The sequence below is a fragment of the Alligator sinensis genome, unplaced genomic scaffold (assembly GCF_000455745.1).
Source record: "Alligator sinensis unplaced genomic scaffold, ASM45574v1 scaffold147_1, whole genome shotgun sequence".
NCBI classification, from domain to species: Eukaryota; Metazoa; Chordata; order Crocodylia; family Alligatoridae; genus Alligator; species Alligator sinensis.
Window position 1 is genome coordinate 4329819 of NW_005841847.1, and position 10634 is coordinate 4340452.

At 46.1% G+C, this 10634-nt stretch overlaps 1 protein-coding gene across 5 annotated transcripts in view; it reads left to right on the top strand.

The window, feature by feature from the left end:
* The window catches only part of ANO6 (anoctamin 6), a 129141-nt gene that overhangs the window by 61186 nt on the left and 57321 nt on the right, over window positions 1–10634 (top strand). For all 5 annotated transcript variants that reach the window (XM_014521836.2, XM_014521846.2, XM_006015931.3 and 2 more), the window contains exon 3: window positions 8320–8448. In XM_014521836.2, coding sequence (XP_014377322.1) covers window positions 8320–8448 — 129 coding nt within the window. The remainder of the gene's footprint in view (window positions 1–8319; window positions 8449–10634) is intronic.

Here is a 10634-nt window from a genome sequence, read left to right on the forward strand (position 1 = left end):
CCCCTTCGCGGTGGGTTTCCTGGGGTTGTTAAACGCCCCCACGCCGGCCACTGCAGCTGCTGCGATTGTCTCAGCTGTTCCCCTTGCCGGGAACAGCTGTTTAAACAGCCGGCGTAATGCTGGCTTGTGCGGCTGTAATGGCGGCTGTGGCTGCTGCCACGGTCCTGGCTCCGACGCCACCGATCCTCCCGAGGGTAAGTAGCTTGGCCCGGGGTTTTCTTGAGGGGTTGTTGCTGCCCCCCAATCTTCTCTGTTCCCTGCCTGTGCCTGTGATGGCGGCACGCCGCCGTCACACCTTGATTCCTGCAAGATATGTATCCATATCACCAAGGGTGGAATTCTGTTTGCCTTTGTGCATCTTAAGGGCTACATAAATGCCCAAAACATCACTTAAATATAGGTAGCAAATTCTATGGTCCTGGCAGTGTGGATATCTAAGTTCGTACACACAGACTGAGCAGTAGACTGCGGACTAACCAGGCATGTATGCACACCTGTTTTGGATGTGGACTGGCATCTAAAGCACAAAGATGTAAATGGCCAGAAACCCACTATTTAATGGGTTAGGGGAGGAGGATGATGACAACTGACCTTAGCAAGTTCAGGCTCTAGGAGTGGCCATGATGTCTCCTGGTGACCATACAACCTTTCTCCACTCCAGCTCTAAGGTATCCTCCCTTCTCACTTGCTTTCCATGCCTTGATGTATTTAATTGATTGGAAGGGAGGCTGCCTAATAGGTCCTAGAGCAAGTTGATATTTCTCTGAAAGCCAGCAGGACCCTCCCAGACTCCGACAGTTTCAACCCTGCCTTCACGCTAAACGGACCATGTCAGCCTGTCCGTGCCCCACTCCCGCAGACACCTGTAGCCTTAAGAGCTGTTCATGGGCTTCAACCTCCCCTACAGCCATGCTTATACCTCACAGATATTACTCTACCATCACTCTCTTGTCAGGACCTCAGCCTCTGCCCCTTTTCATAGATTCATAGATTCATAGATGCTAGGGTCAGAAGGGACCTCAATAGATCATCGAGTCCGACCCCCTGCATAGGCAGGAAAGAGGGCTGGGTTCAGATGACCCCAGCTAGATGCTTATCTAACCTCCTCTTGAAGACCCCCAGGGTAGGGGAGAGCACCACCTCCCTTGGGAGCCCATTCCAGACCTTGGCCACTCGAACTGTAAAGAAGTTCTTCCTAATGTCTAGTCTAAATCTGCTCTCTGCTAGCTTATGGCCATTATTTCTTGTAACCCCTGGGGGCGCCTTGGTGAATAAAACCTCACCAATTCCCTTCTGTGCCCCCGTGATGAACTTATAGGCAGCCACAAGGTCGCCTCTCAACCTTCTCTTGTGGAGGCTGAAGAGGTCCAGGTGCCCCAGTCTCTCCTCATAGGGCTTGGCCTGCAAGCCCTTAACCATATGAGTGGCCCTTCTCTGGACCCTCTCCAGGTTATCCACATCCCTCTTGAAGTGTGGTGCCCAAAACTGCATGCAGTATTCCAACTGTGGTCTGACCAGCGCCCGATAGAGGGGAAGTATCGCCTCCTTGGATCTGTTCGCCATGCAAGAGCTTTTCTCTAGCTTGGTCTTCTAGCCTGAGCCCACTGTGCTGGATCTGGCTTCTGGGCTCCAGCTCTTGTCATTATATTTGGTCCTGGACCTCCTGGCCCTGTCTCCACCCTGCCTTGGGCAATAAGCCTGCTTTGCCTCTCTCTGTCTAGGCCCCCTGGCCCTATCTCTTTCCTGCTCTGGGCACTGAGCCTGCTTTGGCTCTGTTTGGGCCCCCTGGGCCCTGCTTGGCTTCAGTCATACTAGGCTATAGCCTACATTTGGGTTCAGAGCTACTCCATGTCCTGCACCCCCTCAGCCCTTGGCAGGCTCAAGACACTGTCATGCCCTCTGGCACTATTGGGACTTCTGTACCACCCCTAATAGTCCCGAACCCAAACCACCATATTAAACTTCAATGAAGGAGTAAGACACCTGGCTATAATTGAGGATTCTCAAGCCCAGTGGCTGTAAGACAAACTCAGTCTGCATTAGCCCCAAACATAAACAGGAGCTTAATACTGTTAGAGTAGTATGACTTTCCCTTGCCCTGATTTATGTCCCCCTGATAGCAAGATTTCAGTGCCTTACTTGCATCCTTAAGGTACTCCAGGAGTCAGCAGAGCCCCTTACTGCAGTCTGCAGACAGGAACTCTTCACTCTGCAGCTTGGTGGGCCAGACTGCCTGGCCTAGCTCAGCCAGGGGTGGCCAGAGTTACTCACCCTGGGAGCCACATCTGATCATCCACTGAAGTTCAAGAGCTGGAGGGGCAGGGGTGGTGCCCCAGCAGCAGAAGCTGCCACCTGGCACCTGAGGTGGCAGTCCTGAGAGAAGTGGGTGGGGTTTTGTCCAATTTCTGGAGAGCCACAAGTACTGTACCGGCGAGCCCCATGTGGCTTGCAAGCCGCAGTTTGGCCACCATGGCCATGGGCTTTTACTGGGCCTAACCTTTGCCCCTTCCAGTCCAGTGGTAGGCAGGGGTTTCACATTAAGGTGTGAAGGTTAATTTCCATGGCATCTTATGGCTGTTTCTCTAGCAGCCTCCCTCTGCCCAAACCAGGCTCTGCCATACTGCCAATTTCCTAGCAGCCAACTCACTGTAGGCAGAGCTCTCCTGAACAGGGTGTAAGTACGCCCCCTACTCTAATGGGCAGCTGCCTGCCCAGGCCCCCATGTTCCCTTGCAGCCTTCCCCCTTGTAGCTAGTCTGCATTTGGCTACCTGGGCTCTATCAACTGTAGTTTCTCCCTTAAAATAACAGACTGTCTGTTACACACTCTAACATTTTAACTCCAATAGCTGAGTGAATTGGGAACTCACCCAGTGAGCTAGAGATCTGGGTTCTAGGCCTTTATTGCCCACAGAAGATTTGAAGCTGTAGGCCTTTGATATAGGTCAGGACCAAGTGCTTCTCCTACACTCCTTTTCAGGCTTGGTCCCTGGTAGTGAAAAGAGGGAGATATGTGGGGTCAGGAGAACTAGGGCTCCCCAAAGTGTATGCGGCTGAGATGGATGCTGGTCTGGAAAAAAGGTGGGACAGAAGCTGCACTGCTCTCCATCCATTTTATCTAATAACTAAACTTAGTGGTTTGGACTGAGAAGGAGCACTTGAGAGGGCTCTGGTTAATGCTTATCTTGTGACATAGTATTTAAAGCACTGTGCTAGGAGGGCTGAAAGATGTGGGCTTAAGCTCCCTGTGAGATGGGCTTAAACCTCAGGTATTTGGCTTCCCGGGCACACTTCTGAACCACACAGCTACTGGGGCTAAACACAGATGGTCCTTCCCCTTCCATCATTTTTTCTGGAACTCATGCACATTTGTGGGTACATACACATGTGGTCTGTGTGCCCAAAGCATAAAGAAGATGCTGAAAACAGCCACGTTGATGTCTAAAAAACTGCCGCTTAGATACACAAATGCAAATAGAATTCTTTGGTGGCCAAATCAAGGTTGCCTGGGCATACTTAAGTCTTTTTAACTTTCAGGTGCTTGACTCTCACAACTTAAAGCACTTTCTTTAGCACAGGGTTCAAGGATTCTCATATGCTAGTTTTGTCTAAAAAAAGAAAAAAAATTTTAAAAAGAAAATATATTACAGAACACTTCCCCCCATTATTCATTATGAGGTTTGAAGTATTTTTCAGTCTTTTTTTTACCTTAAGTTATAGACAACCCTATTAGCCAGCACCTGGAAAAGACTGCTAACTCCAAGAAAAACACAGGCTACTAGGTTCATGTACTCCAGAGTATGGAAAAAGCCATATCTGGTTCCTTTTCTTTCCATGACTCCACAGCAGCACTCTACAGCAGCTCTTGGACAGCTCCCATTGCTTTGGCATACAGGTAATATTTTCCTGATTATCAAAGGCAGGAAAAAGTAAAATAGAGATTTTTCAATAGGTCTTGTTAGCAGAACATGAATGGAATTTCATGGGATGAAGAAAAGGCACCTCTCTGTTTACCCTGAGGATTTTCTTCTGGCTGAATGCCAAAGACCTTCTGCTAACAATGGAAATGCAACTAGAGAATCCAAAATGCAAAATATTTATACTGGAAAGTGTTAGGCAATCTACACAAAGGGATTGCAACATCTTCCTCTGTAATTATAGTCTTGGATAACATGAGGGTCTACTGCAATTTATGATCTAGAGATTAACCTATTTAGGATTCAGTTTCTATGTCTTTTAATTACAAGAAGTGTATAAATTGTTTTTAGTATAATTATAATATTTAGAGCATCTGTTTGTTGGCTTGATTTTAATAATTTCATCATCTTCCTGAAAGCATATTGCATGGGGTTTTTTAAATGGAAATGACAGTTTAATTGTCATGGTAGAATCAGTGTGATAAAAATACAAATCCTGAATTGAATATCACTCCCAGGTTTATTCTGATTCCAAGAAAGGTGAGAAGCGTTCTAAAAGTATTATCAGACTCTGTTTTTGTGGAAAAAAGACATTCATGTAAAACAAAAAGAAATCTGTTTGGCAGTAGGCTGATATTTTGACTCCAGACTAGATTCTAGTCACTTTATACCTAACCCCAGTCACATGAAACACTTAAAACTAGAATGGAAAGGGCATTGGCAGCCTCACATTTTATATGTACAACTCCTACTGAGAGAAAGAAAGCCTGCAGAGGCAATCTGTGTTGACCTAATAGGACTATTCCAGCTCCAACTCTTATAATTCTAGGATTTACAGCTGCTGATTCATTTGATTGACAGAGATTGTCAGTCTCATTGCAGTAGTCTAGGAGATGCTGTCTAACTGGAAGTTTAAACTATTAATTTTTTGAAAGCTTTTTGGCCCAGGATACTGGGATTTTGGGATCGGTCCAATACAGTTTATGAATTCTAATTGTGAATTCAATCAATTACACAATTGCTGAATCATTGAATGTCTCTGCATTTATGAAATCAACCATTTTCTAGCAGACCTACAGCATAAATATTCCAGACCAAAGAGAGTATTAAACCTTGGTGGCTCCCATCAAAGTGGAAGTACTTTGTGACAATGTAATGGTTGGAGTAAAAGGACACAATGCAGCTAAGTTTTGTTGTTGGTTTTTTTTTTCCTGCAGGGAAAAGCTTTGGAGTAAAGTTGACTGAAATGCCAGATTTCTGGTTTATGGGAACATTTGCATTTAAAAAAATGATTAAAAAAAATCTTAAAAACCAAGAAGTCTGAAAAATGGTTTGCAAATACCAGCACAGGGTGTTTTCAAATAAAACATATTTCTTTTGGATCCCAAAGCTGTTCCCTGAAATTGGCATGCTTGTCAGCTCCATCCACCATTAGCAAGAATGGCAATTTCAGTGTGATAACTTGGAAGTCTGACTCCACAATCAGACTACTCAAAGGCACGGGCAGTATGACTTCACAGTCAGGGTCAAGCGTCTGTAGCCAAGAGACAAGCCAGACTTATGAACCAGCAGATAAGCCATAATCAGGAGTCAAACTCAATCAACCTAAGAACATAGTGTCTTTATAACTGAGATACCAGAAGAGAGAGGAACAGAGCAGGAGCTAGACCAGGGGTGGGCAATTATTTTGGCTGGAGGGCCACTTAACAAGTTTGGTGAGCTTCTGAGGGCCACATGGGTAGCCCTGCCCTTTGACAGTTGCCCCATCCCCTGGTTGCCATATTGGGACCAGAAGTCCTACCCCCTAACCCCTGACCTTTGCCACCCTTGCCCCTTCCCCTCCCCCCCCCCCTGCAAAATACTCCTTTTGGGACGGGAGGGTTGCTATCTTGGAACTAGAAAAAAAACACCAAAAACCCACAGGCCCTGCTACCAACAGCAGCAGCAGGCAGGGGTGCTTGGAGTGCTTGTGCCCCATGCAGGTGCTGGTACCTGGTGGCACATTGCTCCGGCCAGCACTGCATGTGGGGGCGAGGAGCACAGCCTGTCTGGCCTGCCGCTATTGTGGGGGCTCTGTGTGGTAGCACCGGAGGAAGCCCCACGCTGGTGTTGGCTGCCTTCTCCACCCCCTGCCACACAGGTCCTGGGACTCTACTGGAAATGGAAGGAGCCCTGCCCCCTGCTTCCCCATGGAGTCTCGAGACTTGTGCAGCAGAGGACGGGGAAGGCAGCTGGCTCCAGCACAGGGCTTCCCCCAGTAATGTGCGAGTGCAGTTCCCTCCCATCCCCATCCCTGCCCCTTCCCTACCTGCTGCCTGGAATGAGCGGGACACTGGGGAAGCCAAGCCAGTCCCTCTGGGGCGATTGCAGTGACAGCAGCAGTGGCCCCTCCCAGAAGCTGCTGCTGGTTGGGCTGGGCCCTTCCACCCATGCGGGTGGGAGCGAGGCACGTTTGGGTATGTTGGTGGGCATGTGTATACGTGCGCACCTTGCTCCCACCCTAGCTGGGTGGGGTACAATTCGTTGGTGGGTGCCCATGGGCTAGATGAAAGTGCCTGGTGGGCTAGATTCAGCCCATGGGCCCTATTTTGCCCACCCCTGAGCTAGATGCCAGGGAAGGAGCTGAGACAGGAGCCCAGGCAAAAACCAAGGACAAATCTATGGCAGGAGCGAAAGGCTGAAATTGAAACAGGAACTACTCTGAAGCAGGACAAGACCTAGGAGACAAACAAATACATGAGTAAAGCTACGGGCTTGAGGCTTTGAGTAGCATGCATACCTCTGTTGAGTTCTTCTTATCAGGATTTATTGGCTCTGTGAATCAAACAGGTTGCAGGGTGGAGACAACCATTCAACTAACCTCAGCCTTGGTTAACAGTTAGGGTACTTATATGCAGTCAGTGCTTGCAGGGGCTTCCCAGGTTTAGTAATTTCAGTAGCTTTTTCATGGCTGGAGCTGAGATGGCCAAGCTCTGGGGATCTTTGAGCTTCTACATTCTGAGGCTAGCTGCCTCCCTCAAAATCTAGAAGTCCTTGGATTGTCCCCCAAAGGCAGTCCTCAGGGTGAGTCTGCCCCAGATCTGCAGATCCTGGAAGTCTGTCCCAGGAAGTCCAAATCCCTAGACTCGCTGTCTGCCCTGGGGACCCTGGTCCTGATATTCTGTATTGACTATACATGTATAATCCCTTGCCTTTGGCTGTTTATTAATTTTGCACAAGGAGGAAGAATAAAATCTTAACTCACGTAACTGTATAATGGGTATCAGTCAAGGAAAGATGTGGGAAGGTTCTTGTATATGACAATTCTGCTATTTTCTGGAAGCATATCTTCTTTGATATAATGATGTGTGGGATTCCTCAGCTGTATTTAATGTTAAATGCCTTCAATGGAGCTACATCCACTAACACCAACTGAGGATCTGGCCCAAAATCATGAATACTTTCCAGTTTAGCCTGTGGCACACTTGTGTTATCTCTCCTTCAGATAGTGCAAGAATTCTGATGGTATTAATCTCTAATTTTTAATGAGAAAATGTGGTGATGAGCATTACAATATGTGGCCATGCCCATTCAGTACTCACACAGACTGTGAAATCATAACTTTGGCACTCAAATTCCCCCATCAGTCCCATTATCAATGCCCCTAATATGTCATACGTATCAAATAATACAGTAAGATGTTATAAGTGAAGGTGATAATCCATCCTACTTTCCTCCAGGGACTGGGTGATAGTTTATAGATGTATTAATCCATTTGATTATGGTATACATTATAGCATGATGGATGTGTGGTATATAACAGTGTTCTTTCCTGGCTGAGATTTTGCTAATAAAAATGAGAAGTGTATCCACATGGGACGTGTTACATTTTGTGAATGGGAGTTTGCACTGTGGTCATGTTCTTCATTCTGAGGCACTGGTGCTTTTGGATATTCATGTATGTGAAGTTGTTACAGGTTTTTTAAGTTATTGAGCTGTCCAGATTTCTGGCAGGTAATGGGACAGATGGGAAGGCACTTACTCTAAAAATCCCTGTAGGAGCCAGAATGTTTCATATCAAGACTCCATAGCAGCATAGCCATGATGGTACATAAATTACTTGGCAGATGCCTTATTTGGTAATGGTATTGCAGCCTAATACCCCTCCTATTGCTAGATCTCTAATTTACGATCTTTGAAAGACAAAATTAAGTGGAAGTTCTGTTATCCTCATGTCATGCAGAGACCTGCCAGACTTTCCAGAATACATATTAGGATCTTTAGTTTGTTGCTACTTTAACAACATGCTATAAGTGTGTAACAGGTATTGAGTATTTCTACTCTTCAACATCTATATGTATTCTACAGGTATGGAAATTGACTGGTAAAATGCTTCATAATAAAAATGTTCTACCTGTCTTTCAGGTGGAGTTTGATCGTAAACCTGACTCTTTATTCTTCAATGATGGCCAACGAAGAATTGACTTTGTGTTGGTATATGAAGATGAGAGCAAAAAGGAGAATCGCACAAAAAAATTGAATAAAAAGCGCAAGGTACTATGTGTTATCATACCCTTGAAGGCATTAAGCAAAACCATATAATTCAGAATGAAACCAGACTTTCATTTTAAGTCCTATTTTATACCCACTCAATTTTATTTGGAATAACTGTCCGCATCTACATGAGATGCTGACTACACAGTAGCTCATTACTACTGCACAGCAGTATCGCATGGCATGAAGCATGATATGACACTACTGCACAGTAGTAATGAGCTCCTGTGCAGTCAGCATCACCAAAAAGCCATTTGGCAACGCTACTGTGCAGTAACTCTGGTTACTGTGTGGTCATTTAGTACTTGTATATGCAAGTACCAAATGACTGTACAGTAACAACTGCGCAGTCGGTGTCTCGTGTAGCGTCTCGTGTAGTGCCACTGTGCACATCAGGATGCTTAAATCATCCTGTGTGGATTTTTTCAGAAAATCTGGAAGATGCAAAAGGAGAGATGTTTATACATAAACATAATAAAAAAATATGTATGTTTTTTAGCCCATGTATTTTTTACAAGAGGAAATTTTCTTAACTCCAGGTATCATTCAGATGTTGTTATTTAGGCAGTCACAAATTGTCACAAAATCTCAGCTGGGTACTTTTAACTTGCAGAGCAATTCACTAGAAAGAAGTGTCAAGAAATCTTCATTGTTGGGGCCTATCTCCTCATTCAAGGTGGTTGGCATTGGAAAGATACCAGATCCAGGGGTGCTGATTGTTGACATAGGCACCCAAGTGAGCACCAGAGCACTCCAGACCTTCATTGTGGACACATACAGACAGAGGGGGTTAATCCTCAGATATTGGTGGGGCTCTTGTTTTGCATACCTGAGAGGAGCAGAGATGGTTTGGGAACTGTTAGAGGCTGTTTTGTCTGCTGACACACAGTTTAGCAGTCATTAGGCTGCTCTAACTTGCCACAGCCAAAATAGTCCCTGAGAGCCATTTCACTGGCCTAGGATTACATAGTACATTATGGCCACACGTCCTTCTTTCCCTGACATGCTTCCTGGGCAGCAGAGCAGAGGGCAGAAAACAGGCAGCCATGCTAGCTTTATGCTACTTAGGAATATTTCTTTGTACACAAAGCTGAATGCCTAGTTGTCCCATTAGTCCATTTTTTACACAGAGCAATCAGACTATAGGGCATGATCATATCACCTCTGTGGGTCAGAGGTGAATTACAAGGCACTGAGGTCCTAGGCACCTCAGAGCCTTGACACCTATATCTGGCTTCTTCCTTCTTTCCTCTTTATGTCCCTCCCCCAGCAATAGTAGTCCTCCAGTGTTCCTATTATATCCCAGTAGCTAGGTCCTTGTCATGGTCCCCTGCAGTACATGAGTTCCTTTACTACACCAGTGTCTAGGTGCTGCAATAGGAATAGCACTTTGAAATTCATCTAAGAAAGGTCACAACAGTATTGTTTAATTATATCAGTATACAAAGAAGTGGATACTACAAGCAATCATAACCCACATTTTAATTCTGAACTCCTTGATATTGTCCCTTTAATTTAGGGTGATGCTGACATGCCTAACAGTTTACTTTAATGCCATGGTTCTTTCTTCTGTATCAGCAATGTGTTTGCCTAAAGTCTCTGAGTTTTAAAAGACTCAGCTGAGAAGTGGGCAAGGAGAAAATATAATACCAAAAGCAGTAGATACAAGGACTTGATGCAGGAGAAAGGAGGCATAGTGGTAAAAAGCCTTGTAGCTAGCCTGATTGATAATAAGCCTATGTGAAACGGCAAGTATTTGCTTTGGATTTGGATTCAGCCGATTCAGAGGGACGGTGATTTGATTCAGAAATTCAAATCACTGTCCTGATTCGATTCGGCCGAATCAGATCCAATGATTCGGCACCACTTTGGAGATTTGGCCATAGACTAAACAGGCAGCAGTTTTCACCACACTGGACACAGCTGCCTTCAGTTGGTAAGTCTGTTGTGGTGGGCAGAGGGGGCAGGGAAGAGGCGTGGGGGAGAGAGGGATTGGGGCTGGGAAAAGCTGCCCAGCTGGGATGGGGGACACAGGACTCAGGGAGGGGGGCGGAGGGGTATGCGGGAAGTGGGCACAGCAGTGCTGGGAGTGGAAGCTATGCCCTGTTGCTGCTTGCCCAGCTGGGGTGGGGAGGAGGGCAGGATTCGGGCGCGGCTCACTCTGGACAGAAGGGGGCAAGTGGCAG